The sequence below is a fragment of the Puntigrus tetrazona genome, chromosome 14 (assembly GCF_018831695.1).
Source record: "Puntigrus tetrazona isolate hp1 chromosome 14, ASM1883169v1, whole genome shotgun sequence".
Lineage (NCBI taxonomy): Eukaryota > Metazoa > Chordata > Actinopteri > Cypriniformes > Cyprinidae > Puntigrus > Puntigrus tetrazona.
Window position 1 is genome coordinate 1,028,451 of NC_056712.1, and position 23,471 is coordinate 1,051,921.

Below are 23,471 nucleotides of genomic sequence, written 5' to 3' on the forward strand. Positions count from 1 at the left end.
ATCACAATGTATTGCTATTGGCGTGCTACAGTGAGTATTGCACTATAAACCATTATTGGACAGTAAGCATTTCTCGCTACGTTGTGTGAAAATAGCCCAGGAAACATCCTCGATGGAGGTAAAGAGAAGCGTATATGATGTAATGTACTGTATATTCGACTGTACAATATTTAAATAATTCAAATGCACTTAGACGTCATTCACTTTTAAGTCATTTTCTATCGTCATCAGAGCAGAAAATGAAAATCTAAAATGTAACATTAAAGCGAAAAACAGGTATCACAACCGCCATTTGTACAAAGAAAATAAATAAATAATCATGTTATGAAAACAGAAAAATTGGATATACCAATATGGTATGGAAAATCATTCAGATCCATTGTCATCCTTAAATATAGACTCTAATAAATTTCCATTGGATACGCAGGCACTTTTGAATAATCTTAGTGAAATATCTATTTCACGCATACATCCCATCTCTCGCTCGCATTCTGACATTCACGTGATAGACTGACAGATATATGAAGCTTTACAATACAATGAACACACCCTGCCAATGAAAATCTGCCCCCTCACACACACACACACACACACACACACACACACATTCTCAAATACCTACATTTATGAACAGACCAGCAAGAAGAAACAGTTTGTATCTCACTGATAGGTTATCAACAATTCCACATGATATTTAACATTAAATTCATCGGTAAAGAGTTTATGCGTGGAAAATTAACATTTGATTAAAAAGATTTGCGATCGGATCGCGTGACGCGATTATTTAGGCCGCCGAATTCTGACCTTGCTTGTTTGGGAGTGTCTCCGGAGACAGAAAAACGTAAACGTAACAAAGTACGAGCGTTAATAAACTCTCTATAGATAACAACTTAATGTTAAATGCTATCAAGCCAGCCCTGAAGATGCTGGAATCAACCCCCAAAAAAAAAACCCAAAACTGGACAAAACACATCGATTCTTCATAGTGCTCGTGAAATACGCTGATGTCTCTCGGTTCTACCTCTACCTCTCTGCATTAACATGCAAGATTGAACAAACACCGAACAGTTAAAGTAGCTGTCATATACAACACAGTCATTATGGTACATATTGGAAAGAGATCTTTAAGATTCTCTGATACCCCCTTCAGAAGATATCAATCTGTCACATGTGCATATGTAGAAGTTAATTGCACAGGGAAGTCTCCCATCAGCCATTGACGCTGTGAACGCAGGACGTGAAGTCTGTCTCGGAGAAACGCAGCTTTGGAGCGAAGCCAACGAGCCTAGCGTACCGCTCGCGCTGACGCCAGCTGTCACGGTGCCGCAAGAAAGACGCTGATGTCTGAGAGAACAGACGACTACCGTACCTGTCCCTTACAGTCATCGCGAAGGCCTTCGACAGATAAGCGCGGTTTCAAATGGACACGTGTGAATCTCCAGATGGGGTGGATATAAGCGTTTGAGTTGAATGCGGTGTTAACAGCTCATTTATCTGTCCTCTAATTCCCGTGTATCTCAATCTCGCAGAGGTAAGGCCTGAAAGACACTCTAGGCAAGTACATGAACGTTGAGTTGGATTCATGCGGCGTGTTGGGAAAGCTGTCAGAGCGCAATTCAGAGTTCAACAGCCAAGTGTGTGCATTCTCAGAAACGCCACAAGAGGCGCTGTAGAGGCTACAAAAACTCAACCACAAAGTCAACCAAACAGGCCCAGCAGAATAAATGGTTTAGCTGACAATATCAGCTGATGGCAGCTGATGGTAGAGACAGTACTTAGATATCAATTTAAATATTGAGATGAAGGGTTCTTTGTGTGATATTGTTTGCTATTTTATGTTTTGGTCAAATATTAACCCTTTCCCGCCAAACAAGTCGTTTTCTGGGTTCCCGTGTTTTCACTGTTATATGCCAGTCTCTGCCAGACTCTCTAGAATCATTCAGGAGCGGGGCTATTACACATCTCCCGAATGAGTCTAGAAGGTGGAGATCGAAAAACACAGACCAGGAAGACGAATGTAAGCCTGTGCATGAAGAAACGATGCTTGAAGCTAGAATAAAACTTTTTTTGGAAAGTAGAGGGTCTGATCTTTATTTTGGCGTATTGCATGTTCAGAGAGTCACACAAAAGATATTCTGGGAACCGTCAAATTTGAGCAAAAATCTGCAAATACGCTGGAGGTGGATGGCAACTTAAAAAATATAAAAATACTGGTGGGGAAAGGGTTAAATAAGTGCATGAAACAAAAGTTTAACATATACATGACCGTTTAAAAGCTCAGGGTTGGTAAGACTTTGATTGTTTCACGTTCATTGAGGCCACATTTATTTGATCCAAAATTTTATTAACATTTGTGTTTTAGTATTTCATTTTAAATGTTAAATGAGTGTAAAATTAGAAAATGTATATATATATATATAACATTTTCGAAAAACAAAAACAGTCAATATCAATATTTTGTAACATTATGAATATTTTTTGGGACTTTTCAGCAATTTAATGTCATTGTCGAATAAAAGTATTTTATTTAAATATATTTTTAAAATTAAAAACAAGAATAATTTAATAAATTACATTTTTCAATTAAAAAAAACTAACAAAAAAACATGATGTTTTCTTTTGAAAGAATTTCATTCTTATAAGAAGTTTTCATTATTTTGAAATCAGGACGATTGCATCACCCTGACATATCGGACTTAATTCTTTAAAATGGATTTTGAATAAAACGTGTTTTTGTGAGCAAACTAACTTAATGTCTTTGACCTACAGACGCATGACATGAATTCTAACGCCGCTTAAGTGTCACAAACAGCATCACTCTTTAAGAATTTCATTCTTGCAATCTGTTGATCGGTGTCTACTGTACTTGCGTAAAGTCTGTTTCTGGCCTCTCCTGCTTTACGCAGCGAATCAAACTTGCCCGCCCCACACCACAGAGGTCACTAGCTGAATTTTCTTCAACAACATTGTTAACTTGGCCCCTGCTACCGTGTTCCTCTAACAGATGCATAAATTTGGCCTCCCGTGGTGCTGCGATGCGATGCAGCGGCGCTCCGTCCTTCCAGGTCCGTCTTCTACGACATCTCCAGACTTACAGGAATCAAGCTGGGACGAGGACATGGCACCCTCCAGGGAATAACTCACAGTTCTGAGGCTCGCTAGTGGTTAACTGCCGACTTCCCTCAGGGCTCCGGAGGCTTGTGGATGGCAAAGATGGCGGAGGTAGTGATGAACGGCGGGGAAGAGAGAGTGAGAGAGAGAAAGACAGAGAGAAAGGAAGAGCACAGTGGAAGCGCCAGCACTATAACAAATGGGCCTCCAGCCGAAGCCAGTGCAATCCTTGGCGTATGTAGCGCACCAGTTCTGTCATGCTGCTGTGCTGCGTCAACGGTTCCATCACTGAGTCCAGCTCCAGAAAGAACTCTGTCAGGACACGGAGAGACGCACAGAGCCATCAGAGACATGGGAGCTACATCGTCTTTTACATAGGACTACGTAAATTATATATAACAGGTGTTGCTAGCTTAACTAACGATAAAGCAGATGCAACTCGCTGGAAGACTAACTACAACGTCTTGACGGCATTCGAAAGTAGTCGTGCATCCAGGGAAATACAGTTGTTTAAAAACAAAACGTGCATTTGGAAATCATGAAGAATAAATGATAAAGAAAAAAATAAAAACCGTATTTTGAACGTTTTTTTTTTTTTTTTAGTGATTTCAAAAGTGGGCTAAATCCTGCTTTTTCAAAAACCTTGCTATTTTCTTTTTATAATATTAAGAATATTTTGTATTCCTAAATCTTTTTAAGATATGAGATTTCTGAAGACAGAATTTAGAAAAAAATTAATTCCACAGAAGAATGCTCTTGAAAATAAATAGTTAAAAACAATCTGTGTATGGTTTTCACATTCTAAGACTTGATTAATTGTTTTTTTTTTTTTATAGAACAGTCTTTACTTAATATATTTTTTCCACTTTAAACCAGACAAGCATCTTCTCGTTAATGAGTGAATGTGAAAAAAGGAAATACAAAGTTTACACATTACCATGCTATTACTGTGTTATTACTGCATTTTTGTTAAACTACAAGGTTTTTAAACTAATACAATTACATGCATAATTTAAGAAAAAATATTTTTGACGCCTTATATTACTACATACATATACGGGTCCGAAAGGACCCGAACATGACTTATATCTCAGAAAAATAAATAAATAAATAAAAGTATAGTAAAAAATAAATAAAAAAAGTTAGATATTGCTATATAATGCTTACTGAAAACTACAGGTAGCATAAAAAGTGTTGAGTTGTCAAGGCATTTTAATTCTTAAGAAACAACAGATATAGTTTAGAAAATATGAAATTTTTTATTGCACTTTTACAAAGTCCTTAATAATTTAGAATTCATATTAATTTATATTAATGTTGACCGAACACTTACAATATATATATATATATATATATATATATATATATAATAAATAAAATACATAAAATTATATAATAATATATATAATAATGACTGCAGCAATTAGCAAAACAGATGACAGCAACAGACCATAGAGTCAGAACTGATAATTAGCCAATCCCGTTATCATTCTGACCAAAGCTCGTACCCACCAGCACCTAACTGTGTTCATGTCTAGGAAAGACAGTGAGGAGGGGAAGTTGAGAGAGAGTTTATTACGGCTGATTTCTGAGGCGGGGGAGACCTCGTACAACACGCAGGGTCTCCGAGCGTTTTAATTAGTCTCCTCCAGAGGACTCCGAGAGAGAAAGAGAGGAAATGACAAGCCACATCAGATCTCAAATGCAATTAGCATAGTGGCTTTTTCATTTCTCTGGTGGGCCGTATCAAACGTTGAGTCACTGATAACGCTGCAAGTGCGAGAGGTGAATTTCTTATATAACGCTGAGATATATGACAGCGAAGACAAATGAGATTTATCCGCAGGAGAGAGATTTTGGGGAAAAAAAGTAATTCTTTACTTCAATGATTGTTTCATGATGCAAGATAAAAAAAGCCTGAATATGGCAGGCAAAGAACTAATTTTGTCTCTCTAATACTGATGTGTGATATACAAATCTTTTACAATAATGTACATATAATATGCACTGAAGAAATTGCTAGTAAATTGAAAAAAATAAAAATAAAAATAAATAAATAAATATATATATATAGTAGAATCACTCAAATAGTACATTCTTGACAAATTACCATACAATAATCTATCATTTAAATATGAAAAAATCAATTATGTTAAAATGCACTTATTTAAAATGTAACAATTTACTGTATAAATGTATATATATATATATATATATATATATATATATATATATATATATATATATATATATATATATATATATATATATATATATGTATGTACATATATATGATGCCTTAAGTAAATTAATGTTTCAAATTTGAAGTTGATATTACAAAAAATATTAATTCCTGGAATATTATTTAAAAGCTATAACAAAAATAGTCACTGGATTACACCCAAACTCTATTAAACATCTGAATGCACTTTCTTATCACAAATGTTACCTTTCTGTCAGAAAATTCTTCTGTCACACAAAATAACCAGCAAATATGCAAACCAAATAAAATGTTGATTAAAATACATGCTATATTCACAACGTTGCTTAATATCATCACCAATACTACTGTAAATACATATATACAGTATGTATCGCTCAGCTATACTCTCCACTTGCAGTATTTGTACAAACTGTCTACTGAACAACAAAACCTGAAATGCAACTCGAAAACCATCGTACCTTGACTTTCCTGGGCCAGCTTGTCAGCGGTTTCCCAGTGTTCATAGCTGCGCAGGATGTTGTTGGTGATGTTGACATGACTGGCTGCCATGTGGTGGATGCGCTGGGGAATGGCCACGCTTCCAGAGGCAGAGGAAGAGCCCATCACTCCAGCGCCGCTGCTGACCGAGCTGACAGGAGATGGACTCAGGGACATGGGAGAAGGGGTACCTGTGCTCCTGTGAACACAAAGATGAAATGCTAACCAATGAGAATTTTGGAAATCCAATCATGTCAATCTGACACGTCACTTTCCTTAACCTTAAAATGGATCTTGTGCGTTACTATACGGTGAAGGGGTCATTTAGATATCGAAGACATCTATTTATTTTATGTCATGCAAGCTCATTGGCTCCATACAGATTAATATATATCATATACATCTTGATTGGCTGCAATGACTGCCCTTTTGTAAAAGAAGTACTCCTTAGCATACTTGTACAATGAGTACTTATTATGGAAATTATAAACATTAAATTATATGCTTAAGTGCAAACTCAATGTAATACCAAAACTAAAGAAATATAAAAATATATTTGCTCAGATAATATATCTTTATTTTTTATATATAAAAGCACACACATGACTTAATATAGGTAATAAAAATGTGGTTCGTAATATTGTTTAACTACATATGGGTTAGAGTAAGGATTAGTGCTGGTTTAAGTTAGTTGTATGTAATTAAGCATTAATTACTGTTATTAATACAGTATGTATTACACATGTAACGTGTAAAGTAGACACTAATAGTGTTATATTAATTAATTATTACTGAAACTGGTTTATAGTTTATAATTTATATTAAATGTAATTAGTTAAACTTAACTTTTTCAGCCATTTAGGTAGGTTTAGTACATATTTTTCTGTAATTTCATAATTGTACTGTCTTTGTACAACATAATTATAATTATAATTGTACAACAAGCATTTATGGTAAACTAAAGTTTATCTGTAATTATTTTTGCATGTTTTTTTATTATTTTATTGTGCTACCCATATATATTTTGAAGCTATTTTTTAATTATATAAACCAACTGCAGTTTGAGAATTTACAATGAAAAATTATCATTTTCTGTTTTTTAACTCTTCAGCTATACTTTAAATGTCTTTTTTGTTAAGATGTACATATAATTAATTTGAAAGGAATATTAATAATTTTGCAGTTGCAGTTTAGAACATTTAACTTTTTTTTAAAAACATTTAAAAAAAAGTAAAATGAAAGTTTCAATGTATTAACAAATGACACACTACAATTTAAATTATAATTAAGTACTTTACTACTAATCAACATTAAAATTAGATTACAATAAGATTACGACAACCTAATTATTTAAAAAGTACTTCAATTTTACTGTCACAAAAATGCACTATACTTTTTTTTATTTTACATAAAATATTTTACAAATTGTTTTGAAGTATAAAATTGCTGTAAAATCAATTTTTTGAAGTTGATGTTACAAAACTTCCTGTGTGAATTATTTTTTTTTATTTAATGCACTTTTCTGTCACAGATGTATCAATTTTCCTCACAGTGTTACTTCTATCATGAAATAAACACCAAATATAGAACATTGAGGCTCCAGCCTTTTCCAAGAATGCGCATTTTGCCAAGACTAGAGCTAACAAGTTAAAATCAAACTTTTAATTAGACACTGTTACAACCTTTTAAAAGCGTTTAAAAGTACACTGTGTTAACAAACATAGTCAAGAAAGTGTACCGTTATTTTATTTGCATACAGGTTTAAGCTTTGAAATACACTATAAGTGCTTATCCAATACAATTAAGTGCACTTCTTTTTCACAAGCTATTACTAGATTCTTTACGTTTACCCAGCAACCCTTTAATCAGTATCTCAGTGCATTATCCACAGTAACCTGCAGACAGCGTCGTTCCTCCAGACAACTATCGGCACGCATATTCATTGGTCTCTTTAGTGCTTCACCCCAAACAATCTGGTCCAGTGGCCTGTAATCCACTGATAAATGGAAACACGCTCAAGCCTCGGCTGGCTAAATTATGCGCCCTGTCAACAGCCGGGCCCATTCGTAGCGGGTTTCAGGGCTCAGCTAAAATAAATAAACTCCCTCCGAGGCGAAAAAAAGATTCATGGCGGTAAAGGATGAGGAGGAGGGCTGAGGATGGATGTGTTGATCACAGCTACAGCAGGTACGGCTGGCTCTTTATTGCTAATGTAGCGGCTGCAGGGGCCGAGACGCTGAGGCTAATTGCTTTTGACAGGCAGGTTGGCAGCCGAACAGCGGGCCTGGGTAGTGTCCAGCTAGAGGCCGGATCAGACACACACACAAAGTCAAACACAGCGCCTATCGCACCGCCTCACCCCATTGGTACTGGGTTGCCATTGAGCTGACATAGAAGCGATGCCGCTTTCCCAGAGTTCATCTCTTCATCCTTTCGCCGCTGTCAAGTAACCCCGACTGAGGTTTCATATCTCACGCTGTATTTTTTTTTTTTTCCCTACTTGGCAGCGGGAAGAAGATTCAGGAGGGCTGCACTCAAGCGAGATGGGATCTTTTCACAAGCTGGCAGAAACACAAAAGGACAAAGAGAGGAAAATGCACGTACTTTCCATTGGCGCCCCACGGCGAAGGTGCTTGGGAACTTTTCGCGGAATTCTGAGGGAGCAAGAATAAAAATGAGCACGTAATGGGCGAACGCAGACGCTGTTAATCATAATTTGCTTACAGTTTGAAAACGCGGGCTTAGAATTGGTGAAGAAATTGATTTGGTAATGGCATGCAGAATTGATGAGAACAAGCTATTCAAACAAATGTGAAGATTTCTAGCTCTGGTTTTTTTATTGCAATAAACAGAGGCACGGGTGGTACCTTGAAATACTCCATTAGTGAGCGGGAATACTTCATCGCGTGATCCTTCTTCAGCTTGAACATTCGCAAGTACAGAAGTGACAAACAACGATTGCTGAAAAAGATAAAATATTCATTAAGGTTCTATTAAGATAGTATTCAAGGAATATTGAAAGATGCTGTTAGGATTATTATCATCAAGGCAATGTTTGGGTGTTTTTGCTTTATTATGCCCCAGGGACTGATGTTTTAGTGAAGCTAACTTTTTGTTGCATGAATGTTACATTAAAACGGAAAACATACAAATGTTCAAATCCATTATAATCGAAACGGTGACAAACAATTTCAGTATTCACACTGTTAACATGATTTATATGATTTTAGGACTGTCCAACAATTGTGGCATCATTTCCATTATGACTGATAATTTTGTTTATAACCAAGTTTTGTTCAATAGAATACAATACAGTACTTATTTATAAATAACATTTAAAAACAACTAAGTGCTGTACAGAATAGAATAGAAAATACTCAGAAATAATAATAAGAAGAGAGGGCTATCACATTTTAACACAATAATAACAGAGCAACCATTTAAACAAAAACAATCAAAAGGGGTGTTAAAAAAAGTTAAATATAATTTGTACAATATATATTTGTTAATTATTTAATTATGCACAATTAGGATGCCTAAAATGCTAAACTGTAAAATCATATTAGATCATATCAGTATGTTATATGAAATGATGTGTATTGTTTCTAAAACTAAATATAAGGTTTTATTTTTAAGTACAATTTATTTATGCATTTTTTTTTTTATATTGGTTTATATGAGACAAAGGAGACATACATTTTAATCCAGAAATGTTTAAAATATTTCCTCCCCGAAATGTTAAACGCTCACTGTAAATAATATGCTCAGTTGACCGAAAAACAAAACAAAACAAAACAAAACAAAAAAACCTTGAAGATGCACGCATATCTACAGTAAAATACTACTATTTTCAAATGAAATACCAAACATGTTTTAGAGACTATTTCTAATAATTAACAGGGCCAAAAGAGTCTAGGACAAGAACATCAACAGTGTCTTGTTGACAACAACAACAAAAACAACAACAGTGTTATGATAACCAGCAGTGTGCATCAATATGAGCACTGAGGGAAAAGCAGCCAGTATCACGGGGTGGCTGACCTTTCAACAGTATGCTTGCGAGACACCAGATGCTTGGGACATATGCAGAGCCCCATGAAACCAAAACTAGCTTTCTCACACTTCTCGCGCACCAGACTACTGAAGTCCCATCAGTACATAAACAAGGTGTCCGTCCCTCCTAAAGCAGGTCAGAGGCTTTTATGGCATCTTGTAGATGCGTCTTTATTTGAGAATGAATCGTTTCCCGAAGTCACAGGTCAAAATCGACAGGTTATATTGGCCTAATATCTGAAGCCCGAGAGCAAACATGTTTTTACAGCTCTCTTAAATGCATATAATATCGCCTGAACGGTATTATGTCCTCGACCCCCGGTTTATAAATCATAAACGCGGCAGCCTTTGAAAATCCCTTTCGGCTGCTAGATGGCTTTCATTAACAAGCCGGGGAGACTGGCAGCTGAATTCCAATCTGCGCTGATGACTGTCATCCAGCTATAAGCGCAAAACTAACCTTGACATTCAAAATAAACAAGCCGCAGTGGCGTGACAGGCAGGCAGCGCACGGGCGGCTTTTATCTGGGCGAGAATATGTTTCTGCCGTCACCATGTGGAAATCTTTCATTATCCTCTAATAGCTTAATGAAATACAGGAATAATGATCCACTCTAAGCTGATTAAGCGCTTTAGCAGTGTTTTAAAGCTTCCTTCCAGATACGGATGATTGTCGTCGAGCGATGGCTGAGAGGAGATTTAACTGGCTGCTAGTGCAAAGCGCTGGATTTAGCTTCTGATGGTACGCGGGGAACGGCGTTGGAGTGTTAATAGCGCCTCTGATGCCCTTAGAAGGCCCTAAAGCGAAACAACTAAATCTGTTGGGTTATCAATGAAAGTCACATTTTGACCTCTGTGTACGCCGAGAGTGGCTTTTTCAGCAAACGACGTAGCACTAATTTGATTTAGACTATTGCATAACGTCCATATAGCAGTTTGTTGACATGGCAACAGCGTTTTTGGGCCATCAAAATGCTAACTTTTAAAAACAGGTTTCAAAGTATACGTTTAGAAAAAAACTATAAAAATTATTACGTATTTAGTCTGTAGGAATATGCACAGGAGTGTTTCTTTACAATGTCGTATCGCCAACTATTGACCTGGCACGCATAAAACAGAGTTTTTAGTCTTTTTTATGGATACGTGCGGGCAGGAAACATTTTAACAACATTGTGGTATGCGCGCAAAACTAAAAAAAAAAAAAACAAAGCAAAAACTTTTCTGTTTTTAGTGCATCTATGTATGTGAAATGTACCCTTAGTCAGGAAGGGTTCATCTAACCGGCATTTAAAGTGACTTTTAAAGAAGCACGATTCATCTTTTTCTATGACATTTAGGGATGGGCAATCTGATATAACCTGAATAACTCTGGAAGTAAAGTGAATGTAGAAATATTCTCAAGGATGCAGTGTTAACTTGCTAATGTTTGACTCTATGAGTTTTGCAAATATTGTAAAATCAAGTGCTCAAGCGTTTCTGTCTGGCTTGTTAAAATGTACATCCTGGTTTTGCAATGCTGTGAGCTAACCATTCAGACTTACATTTTTAATGTAACTTTGCGTGCGTGTTTGTCTTTGTTGTTTTTTTGTGTATATATTCTGGTCATAAATATTATCAAGTACACTACAATTTTTTTAATTACGTCTTTTATGCTTGATCAAAAACAGTAATAGTGAAACAGTAATACTGTTTTTTTTTTATTGTAATATATTTTTAAATATAATTTGTTCCTGGATTTTCAGCATCATTACTTCATTCATCAGTGTCACGTGACCCTTCAGAAATAATTTTAATATGCTGACTTGCATATTATTGTTTTTTTTTTTTTACATTATTAATTGTGAAAAATGTTGTGTTGCTTCATATTTTTGTGGAAACGATGCTTGTATTTTTTTTAAACCAAAAAAGAAGAACACTAACTGATAAAATGTTTTTTTGTAACATTCTAAATGGTTTTACTGATGGTTTTGATCAATTTAATGTGTATTTGCATGCTTAAAGGTGCTGCATGTAAGTTTTTGACTCTTCTAAAGCATAAAAATATCATAATATGTTTGCAGATATTTAACATTTTTATTTGAAAAACAATGCCATAGTCAGTTATTCTCCATTGAAAATGTGCAATCCAGGCCGAAACGTCAGTCTCTGTTTTGATTTGTGAAACTCGACCATTGGCAGTTTAACCAATTGTATTTTGGCCCCCCCGGGTTGCCAGTTGGTGTCTTCAGTATGGCAGCCTATGTACTGAACCGGGACACCTGTGTATCGTGCCACCCCTAATATATATATATATATATATATATATATATATATATACACAGTACATACACATATACATACACACTTTCAGTATACTTTCAAAAATAAATTATCAAATGAATAAATGAAATTCCACTCACTCTCTCAAATCAAATTGCCACAAAATTTGCATTCTATGTTTGACCATAATACGAAGGGCTGAAGCACACTTACCACAGTACAGCAAGCTTCTTCTCAGCTATCGTGGCGGAATGACTGGTGAAGTTCTTTAATCTCATTGCATACCTTAAATAATAAAAGTACAAGTGTTACACAAATATGATGAAACTACTGACACGATATTTCAATTAGCAAAGGACCTTAGAATAGACTGATGAATTTCGAGGACCATCTATTTTTATTGCATCTGATGTCAATAAAACGAGGACTGCTGCAACCAGAGGGCACTGACCTGATGAGCTCTACGGTTTCTGAATACATTGTGTACGGTGACTTGGCCTCTAACGGGTCCCGTTCCATGGCGTTACCGCATTCGATAAACGAGAGCGCCCCGTCGGCGTAATTCACAGCTTTGCCAAACTTATCCATCTGTAAAGCAAAAAACGCCATGAAACATTGAGAGAACTACGCAAATGAAAAAAATAATAACACTGAGGTAATTTTCGAAGCTCGTAAAGTGATATAGAAAAACAGATATCATCGGAGGAGGAAATAAAGCCATTAGGCTGAGGTAAGAAGGTGAGTCAGAAGATGTAATGCGAGAGTGAGGCAACGTGCCGATTTAAAGCCAACTTCACGACAAGTTTATGAATCAGAACAGTTTATTTTGTGTGGGATAGCAATACGCAGTGCTTTCCCTACATTTAGGGATTATGTTTTTCATCCTGACTTATCGGTACGGGCTCATAAAGGCTAACTTTAACTCTCACGTCTCGTTTCTCGAACACAAACTAATCAATAGCACTAAACAACATTACGCCTGCCTCCAAAAACCCAACTGCATCCAGCTCCGCAGACAAGCGCAAACAATAAGAGCATATCTCATCTCCATAGGAGCGTAAAATAGATTTACTGACCACTTGCCTCCGCCGGCACCTCAGGAGCCGAGTCCATTCGTTTTCAAGTGAGCCCTTCAATACGAGGCGCGCGGGATTCATTACACGCCTGCCACTACGCTCATGTAACGCTGGCAATCAATTCCCTTTACTTTGTATTCATGACTAGGCCTATACATCGTCATCGCGATTTATGACAGAGAGGATGTAACTTGCGATAATGGACAATGTCTCCAGAGATAATTGCCTGGATCCAATTATTGAGGGTCTAGGGGTCTGTTTTGTAAATCTCTAACAAAGCTCGTGCTTTATGGATGCTAAGGGCAGACACAAGGGCTTTCGCTCGCCTAGATTGGAAAGTCTTCAATTATAAAAGGTCTGCCGAGAGAGCTTTTTCTCAGCTTGCTAATGGCTCTCTGTAGCGGACGGGTTATGTGTCCGTGTAGTTAAGAGCAGTGTGACAGGAATTTTTCATCTACTCTTGCTGAGTGCTAACTTCCCATTGGAAAGAAAAATCGCTAAAGATGGCACTATTATCGCTGTTTCTCCTAGGCTGCACTGAGATTGGATGAGAACTGAACGGTGTCTCTGGCTTGCCAGATTTTTCTGCTTTGTAATAGATGTCATAATTTCAAATATGACTCTACTAGAGTTTCAGGAGCGATCTCAGTGTTCACAGAGCTCAGGTGCCAAGATACCCAAATTAGGATTCCCACACCTTCTGATCAATGAATTATCAACATTTTATTCCTTAAATTTGTTAATCATTATTATTATATTTTAACACCAACAAGTACTAATTAATAATTATAATAATATTCTTTTATAAATATAAAATTCTGTGATATTTCCAGGTTTTAATTATTCATGCTAATTCTGCAATCAAAAGTCAGAATAACCACTAATAACAATGAGAAAGATCAGATCAATTTATGATCTATAACGTTTTTATACCATAGTCAATCAAACTGTTACTGCTTAGAAAGTTATTTACGCTGGGATTTTATTTTAAGATGTGAATAATTAAAACAAATTATATATAAGACACTAAAACCACATACAATAAAACACTTTTTCTTTCAGTTTTTAATTCCATACAGTACTGTTTTATTAGTAATTTAGATAGTATTATAGTTTTTATTATTTACCATTATTCATTTCAGAGTTTCATCTTAATTTACCACATTTGTTGTGTTTTTCTTTTTTTGGAATATTTTTAAAATGTTTATTTTTTTATTTTAAAGAGAAAATGTAGCCTATATGAAATAAAATCAATACAGTATATTTTTGAAATGCTTTATGCCAGTACATATTTGCTGTTTTAAAGCTTCAAGTTAAAGTTAACATACATTCTTATGGTTTTAGTTACCTGCAATTCCATACCAATTATTGTTTTGTGCTATGAATAGACTTACCAAAGCGTCTGCCTTGTGCTTCAACTTCTTGGCTTCCTGCATGTAGTAATCTGCATTGTGAACTCTGTAATGATATAAAGTGTGATTAAGATCTGTTTGTTTTTCGCACACATTCCACTGTGTGCATTAACACGAACCTGCGTGAATGCCATCTTATCACACCGTTACTGTTACATACGTGTTATTAAATGTGAGTTTAGGTCTCCTGGGCTCCATGTGCTCCATGGACAGGGCCGAAGTGTTTGACCAGAGGTCTGGCTCTGACTGACCATTGCCGTGAAAACCGCCGGAAGGCTTGCTGTGGCTGTCTTCCTCCTAGAACAGCAAGAGAACATTAAAATGATAATTAGCCTTTAACAGCTTGAATAATACATAAAGGATCCATTCACTCTGCAGTCTGTTCTGCATCTACTCAGTGTTTTCATTTTTAGGACCATTTAGCTGGATTGATTTTGACGATCGTCACACGGGAGCCATTCTCTCGTCTTCAAGGCTATTTTGAAACCTTTCCAGGAAGGTAATTAGTTTAGCAAAAACAGGAAATATGGTGAAGAAAAAAACGAATCTATCTATCCATCCATCCATCCATCCATCTATCAGCCTGTGACTTACAGAGCTGGTCTTGGAATGGGAGAAGGATTTGTTCTCTCCTTTGCGGTGTTTGTGTGACGAGGACGATGATGAAGAGGTGGAGGCAGGTATTGTGCGGGTGGAGGGGAGGGTGTTTGGGACGGTGGAGGTGTTTCCCTCCTGACTGAGCGAGCTGCATTCGCTGCTCCTCCGCGGGCGGCCCACCGGCTCATCGGACAGAGGCGACAGCAGAGGCGGTAACAGCTTATCCTCCCGCTTGCGAGGCTGCTTCTTTAAAGAACTGGGCAGAAAAATACAAAAAAAACATGTCAAAGGTCTTTGTGTGTGCACTGTGCAAGTTACTTTAAGACTTAGCGCAGGTCAATACATTTGCTGTGTTTACTATATTTATTAAAACTAAAGACAGGCAGAGTCATATTTGGTTGTGTTTTAAACACTACTGAGGGATACTGGGGAAAAAAAGCGTGTCTTAATGTAAACACGGTCGGATATACCTTATGTATATGTAAACTGGCGGGACTACATATTATGCATGTGCCAAAATATTGCATTTGTGCTTTAGGCCTTGCTGTGTAAATGTAGATTAAGACCTGATTGTAATGAGCAGGAGAAAATAAATCGCATTTACAGATTGTTTCTACGACAACTCAGATAATAACTAGATGCTTTACATTATTAGACTGAAAAAGGGAGGAAAAAACTGCTAAATATAACAGAAATAAAATCACAGAACACAAGATCCAAAAAAGAGTGTATATATATATATATATATATATATATATATATATATACACACTTATATATACACACACACACACACACACACACACACACACACACATACATACATACATATACACACATTAGTGCTGTCAAATGATTTATCGCAACTTATTGCATCCAAAATAAAACATTTTGTTTACATATCATATATGCATATATCAGTCCAGACTGTTAAATTCAGCATGAAGAAGTGGACAAAACAACAGCAAAGAACTGATTCTGTCCATTGCTTACTTTCCTGGGCTCTTCAGCATCTATAGTGACTCTGAAACGCTCTCAAATGTTGCATCTCAGCACAACACTAAACCTTAATTAAAGAGCAAAGCGTCTTTCTGTAATTCAAAGGAGCTACCACTGACATACTGTATTTTACACAGGGTGTAATTTGGTTGAAACTATGATACTATATTCCGCTCTCTCCTTTATTATTTTCACCCTTCAGGGCAGCAGGGTCATTTAAGAGCAAATGGTTTTGCTCCTTTTATTCCCTTCCTAGAACAATATGGACACAAGATCAGATGAGAGTGGAGGTGGTGGCACCTGCATATGCTCTGATATAATATAAACTTGGCGAAATTCATTTACATAAGTGCTTACTTGTCTAAACTTAGCGTAGGCGCTAAATAAAGAAGCCCCGCCGAGACGGAACGTCCTAGACAGCAGCGTATTTTTTACCTGTGGTTTATTAGGCTGAAAATACGCCATAAAACATGAGTCTCATCAGTTAACAACACTAAATAAAAAGCCTTCTTTACTTTTCTAATTCAATTAAAAGGGTGAACAAGCTGATTTAAAACGCACCGAGCAGGTGATAACAGTAAATAGCCCGAGGTGCTAAACACTTCCAGTAATAGCCGTTAGCGGTAGCTAATAATTTAACGTAGCACTGCTGATGGTATGATGAAGATTCGTTGGCGTTAGTCGTGTCGCAGTGCGCTGGGCACTCAGGCGGACAGGACAAGCATATGACCCCTGTCACGCGTACGTCTTTGATGGGCTCTCGCCTGGCCTGACACTAATTGAATATCTAAAATTAGCGGTAGCCGTTGTGCTGGTGTCAGTGTTAAATTACTGTAATGCAGAGGGACAAAGCAGGCAGGCGGCTCGAAAGGGTGACCTGCTGCTCCTCCTGCGTATCCCAGCATTCTCTCAGAGGACATAACTCAGGGTGAGCTACTAAGCTGAGTTGGCAAACCTCGAGTGTTTTTGTGCACATGTGGCAAAAACATCAGGGGACACTGGCAGCATATGTTAAAGAAAAGCAAAGCATTGTGGGCTCTCTATATGGAGGTTTTCAGCGGAGTTACTGAACAAAATCCAGCGAGAATCTTTATTATCTATTAAAAATGAGCAAATGCATTGGGAAAACAAAAAACATCTAAATGGCTAGTTACTAGGCAGTGCTTGATAATGTAGGCAGTTGAATACTCACTCTTTTGTGCTGGAGACCTTGTGGTTGTGTATGGGCGAGATACAAGGAGGAAGCAGCAGAGCGTCTTTGTCCATCCGAAGCTTCTTGCCTCCACTCATCACGTCACAGTGCTCAGACTGCAGAGAGATGGAAGATAATTACCACCATACAGAATTGAACATGTTATTTAGCTTGGCAGGATGAAGGACGAGTTGAAACATCTACATTAAAACGTCTTTTATAGTCAAAGAGTAGGTAGTCCGTTTTTTTAGGACTGCACTGAGATCTTAAATTGTACTGCACACATGACCAAAAGAAAAAACAAAGTTGTGGGATGGATTTAAAGACTCGATTTTTGGGACTGAATTATTTTGTAGTTATTAATATGTTATTGAGATATTATTGACAATTATTCTTTGATCCCTAATTGATGCACTATGTACTTTTTTATTTCTCAAAACTACTATGTTGGATAACATACCATTGTGTGATTAAATGAGCGTGACAAATCATTCTCACCTCTTAATATGCTGGGTTAAAAACAAAAATGAAACTCAAAATAGACTGGAAATTAACATTTAATAATAATAAATGAACATTTATTAATAAGTTTAATAATTAAGAATTAAATATTTTAAAAAATTGCTTATTAATACATGTTTACATGTTAATTATTGCTGATGCCTCTAGTAATTTAGGGTTAATTTATAACAATAGTTGAGTTAAATAAAACTGCCTAGAAGGTTTTGTCCTTGATCCTAAACCCATTGAAAGTCTTTAGGGTGTGCCGGAGTGAAATTACTCTTCTAATGTCATTACTTGCTCAAATATAAACCTAACTCCTCATGGAAATAAATGTTGCATAATACTGTAGAAATAATGCCACAATAAATGCACAATATAATCTAAGCTAAAGGTGGTCCATAGGTCTGCTCCTGGAGACCCGCTGTCCTGCAGCTTATTTCCAATCTGTTTCTAATGAGCATTTTTAAGCAATCTTGCTTCACTTTCGTATGATTAGGATTCTAGATAAACTCTGCAGGACAGTGAGTATCCAGTAACAGGGTTGAAGTCCTCTTCATTAGAGTATGCAACTTTTTATATTTCTTTTGCACAGGCAATGTATATTGAGGTCTTGACGGCCCTGGATTTCATATACAGTAGACGTCACATGAACCAAACCCAGTCATTTGTGCATGCTTGTATCCTTTGCGGGGATCTGAGATCATGTGTTTACATGTGTATGCTATTTGGCTCAAGATTGCTTGTGCGTTCATTTGAACTAGATGTGAAAAGGATGGAGCTGCAAGCAGTCAACATCTGTACCATTCATGTTAAGAGTTTAATATGTTCCTGTAGACAGGAAGGTCTATGATTTACATATAATGTTGGATGTGATGCTGTACTATATAATAAAAACAATAAAATGTTTGGGCATTAAATATCTGGGTTTCTAATGAATTGCACAATTCGAACTCTGCAAGGGGCAGTCTTGTAGCTCTCAAAGTTGTGTCCTTCAACAAAGCACAGAGAAATGTAAAAAGTAAATGTCGCTAAAAGGACCTGCTAAATGAATACTTGCTTAAAATAATAATTACATGATTATTTTGCAATTGCAGCCCTTGATTATATAATTACAGTGCATGAAATGAGAGTGAGAACATTGAAAACTTGCCTTGTGTTTCCTTTTGGATTTACTAGGGTTCTTTTCTGCAGGGATAGAGGCAGGTGACTGTTGCCGTCTGTGCTTAACACTGACCTCCCGACACTCGGCCTTGGTTGGGGGAGGCTCCGGGGGTTCTTGCCCTGGGATTCGTGATAGGAAGCTGAGTTCAATCTTAACCCAAAGAGACTTGATGTCCTCAAAATCTCTTAGTGGTGACAAAAGTTCATTTTGTACAATGGGGATAGGAGAAAACAGGGGCTCTTCGAGGAGATCCGAGGCACCTGGATCAGGAATAGAGGTGCTGCTTGTGCTGGTAAGGCTGCTAACACTCAAGATATTGCTGTTGCAATCCTTGGATTTCAGGCTTAAGGTGTTGGGACCGGGACAAGGAAGCTGAACTTTAGTGAGCTCCTCCGGGTCCGAATGACACTCGGATGAAGAAGACTCTGTCTCGATGAACTCCTTAGACTTGGGGATGATCTTGTTGGGTCCTCGGTGCTTCTTTTTATCCTGAACTGGAGTGATATTCATTGGTGCGTTGTTTGTCGTGGTGGTCCGAGGTTCCTTTCTTGGAGCCGTCTTGACCCCTGGGCCCTTGCCTCTAGGTTTTGGAGGTTCTAAAGGCGGGGGCTCTTTCTCTTTTGGGGTTGAACTTGAGTTTCCTGGTCTTGGCCAGCTGTGCTCCTCACTGCTGGAAGATCGCTCCACCTTTTTGGGCTGCTTCTTTCCAGTGCTTCTCCTGGGGGGTGCAAGCTCCACTGAGGCTGGTGATTTTACCTTGGTGCTTTTGCTGTCTGGAGCCTTCTGACCAGTCTTGGGTTTGGCTTTCTCTCGGATAGGACTGAGCAACGTTCTTTCCTTGGGTTCTGCTGGTGCCAGTGCTGTGCTGGTCTTGCTCTTGCTGGAGCTCTGGGTGTCTGAGGCTTGGCTTTCATCAGGTTGAGAACTATTAAGCCCATGACTATCTGATTGGGTGTTAATTAGTGCTTTATTGTGAGGATTAACTTTGTTTAGCCACTTATCTAGTTGCCACTTGTTCGTTGACGGAGGTTCAGGCTGGTGGAAAAAGACAAAGCAGATTTATTGCACAACATTTTAAGGAATACAGTGCCTCAGCAACTTCAATCACACAATGAGATGAAAACCTGATCATATTGCATGTTTTACATGCATTATGTAGGTCTATACAATGTGAATGAATGCATGTGTAAAATAACATGGAAACCACATTTCTAATGATGCATATCGGCACAGCTTTCAACTGTCTCCAGTGTTGATTCATGAGAAGCTTGATGATTCCATCATATGACTTTCACAGACCAATGAGCTGGCGCTATGATGAAAAGGCCATTAAGAAAGGAAGTCATAAAATTCCTGAATAACGGAAATGCTGTGAGTACTGTCCTGATGACTGCTCACAGCTCTCATTGCAGAGATGTTTTCATCAGCTATATTATCTCACACGGATTGTTGTGTACTATTATGTTTCCAGACACAAGTAAATCTTTCCCACGGATCCATAAACATTGTCTTGAATGCTCTGAATGATAGAAAATCATTCAGAAAAGGAAGCTGTGGAAATGAGTGGACATCCATATTAACCATTAAACTCATGGGGTAAGAAATTCAATTCAGTGCATTTTCCAATCAGACCTGATGGCACGTTTTGAGACAAAAGGCAATCTCCTATGATATTTCACATTTAAAAGCCACATTCTCCATCTGTCAGAGAGACATTTCTGCCAATACGAGCTACTAAATTTTATACTGAAAGCAGCGGCAAAGATGATGAATTAACAATTGAGCGTGTCGAAATTGACAGGCCTCCCAATATTCCGCCACTGAGGCATCAAGGCTGTGCGCCGCCGCTTGAAAGAGAAACATCTTTCTGCAGACCAGAGCGCTTGCAGTGCTAAGATACGGATTCCCATTGGCCATCCCTGGCAGAGAGCAAAGCTATACACACAGAAGGGGCGATGAGAACCGGGAGATGTTTACTCTTGTGTAATGCTCTTAGGGAGCCCCGGGCAGGCTACTGCGGGACAACTTTAAAGCTGCCAATTAATCCTTTGAGGAGATCCTTTCAAAAATCCTACCCCTAACCCATGCTGAGAAAACTCAGAGGGGTAGGCTGCCTCTGTCTCTCTTTGCCTTTAGCTAAAGGAGAAAATAGACTTACTCAGATTCATCTCGGTTCTTTTGAAATTTCTGGTAATGGGCCCGGCAATAATCATCAAAGGGAAATAATTGCATAAACTGGTGTTCATTTACCTCAGGGCCCAGAGTTCAGAAGGTGAGCAAAACTGTAAATAACACTAAACAGAAGAGCTGAGGAAATAGCTAAACCTGTCAAAAAATGTCTGGGTCATGCCTCACCTTTACAAAAAAAAAAGAAAAAGGAAATACTATTTTGCTCTAGGTAAATGATTTCATTTTTTCATTATGAACATATATTATGTTCACAAAACAATTTTAGACAATTTTCTCCCCCAAATTCTATAATATTTAATAATAATACTACAGTAATTAATAATTAATAATAATTACAGTACTACTTTTTTTATCATTAAATGCAATAATTCTAACAGTCTAGCACTAAATACAACATAAATTATGACAATAGACCATTTATATATTTATATGTACAGTTTTATCTGTACAACTCTATTTGCAGTAAGTGCTGTTTTATAGAAAAGTAATCGTCTTCATAGAAAAGTATTATTAATCGAGTATGTCTTGACAGCCTGATCTAACTGCAATTCGTACAAATTTCTACAACTTTTGCTAAACCGTACGCACTTCTTACGACTTGCCATTTTGCATGAATTTGTACGAATGAGGACTTTGTTAATTTAAATGAAGGGGGTTTCCACATATTTTTGGCTCTATCCTGTAGAGTATGGCCTGAACTGGGAAACACCTGTAATAAGTGAATGGAATGAAAAGACGAGTCATGGATTGTGACAGTTTGAGAGGAGTAAAGTGATCAGTACCTCTGGTGTAGCAGCGCGGGATGCTCGGTTGCACTCACTGTCACTGGAACTGCTCTCGCTGTCCGAGTCGGACTCTGAACTGCTTTCTGATTCGCTGGAGCTGCCCGAGGCCCCGCTGGAGTGACCAGTTGGTTCGCCGGTCCGTGGTGTGGTTCCAGGGAGGCTTTAGGAAGAAGAACAGAGGACAAAATTCATCAAATCCCTATGACAAAAAACTCAAGTGTGCCATTGACAGCATACTAGTTTGAAATTATATCATATATCATTCCATGCTATAACATTATAGTTAAAGTCTTTAAAATCAGATACCACAATTATTATTTTTTATGTTAAATATTACTTAAATAGCCTTGGTATTTCTTTAGATTATATATATATATATATATATATATTTTTTTTCAACACTGTTCTTTTGGAGAGCCAACTAACAAAGAGACAACAGAACCAATTGATGATAGCCTGCATCACTTAGTGAGAGACAGAGATAGAAAGATATAAATAGAAAGAAAATGAGCAAGGAAAGAAAGGGTTTGTTTACTTCTCCACCTACAGGGCTATTACTCGGCTCTGTCTCAGACTTATCAGTAATGCTCAGCATTATTTATGAGTTCATGAAAGGCCACAGTGCTCTAATCCAATAAGTACTTCACTTCTCAGGGTATCCTCAGATGTGGCCATCCAAGATTGTTCTACATGGAGTCAAACATGCCAGAAGGAGGCAAATTAAATTCCTTTCCAAAGGTCAGACCAGGCTGCTTTATGTTGACACTTCATTAAAGATTATGTTATGACAGGAAAAAGCGCTCTGGTCTACAACCGTGCCAGCGAGACACGGACAGCGTTGGCCGGGAATGAGGAACCTGTCCCAGGAAAGTGTAAAAGCAAACAAAAAAATTGATTTGTGCCAAATCATAAGGTGAATCCAAAATTGCCCACTTGTTTACTCATGCACTATTGGTGTGCAACAAAAACTCTATACTAACCGCAGCCAGTGCAGGCTACAGTGAAAATGCATGCTTGTTCTCGCATTAGATACAGTAAAAAGCCTCAAACCTAGTGGTGGCTGCTAGACCTTTCCATTTTTCGGACTTTTGATCAACTGATGCGAAGGTTGCGTTTTGTTTGGTTTCTTTTTTCAAATGCAACAAAAAAATATAGAGTTCAAATTAATTTCGTATTTAACATCTATTAAATCTCCTAATGAAATGCCACCTGAAAGAAATATGACACAGTTACATGAACCGTGAATGTGCTGTTCTGTCAAAACACCAACCTCTGTGACCTTTGTCTATGCAAATAGCACTGATTGGTGTGATACACACATACAAACCAGAAGAAAAGAGAAGAATAAGGCAGAAGGTCATTTACTCTCCATCTTCTGGTCTTAATAAGACTGACCTTTGGTTAACAGCTGTGGAATCTCATGAGAGAAA

The 23,471-nt window shown here is 37.4% G+C and overlaps 1 protein-coding gene across 1 annotated transcript in view; it reads right to left on the reverse strand.

Moving 5' to 3' along the window:
* Positions 1-576: 576 nt before the first annotated feature.
* The window catches only part of aff2 (AF4/FMR2 family, member 2), a 193,505-nt gene continuing 170,610 nt past the window's right edge, over positions 577-23,471 (reverse strand). The window contains 12 exon segments of the mRNA XM_043257772.1: positions 577-3,423; positions 5,794-6,011; positions 8,417-8,466; positions 8,680-8,773; positions 12,338-12,409; positions 12,576-12,712; positions 14,595-14,658; positions 14,773-14,909; positions 15,207-15,465; positions 17,401-17,516; positions 19,055-20,101; positions 22,039-22,201. Of these exon segments, the coding sequence (XP_043113707.1) occupies positions 3,302-3,423; positions 5,794-6,011; positions 8,417-8,466; positions 8,680-8,773; positions 12,338-12,409; positions 12,576-12,712; positions 14,595-14,658; positions 14,773-14,909; positions 15,207-15,465; positions 17,401-17,516; positions 19,055-20,101; positions 22,039-22,201 (2,479 nt within the window). The 3' untranslated portion in view covers positions 577-3,301.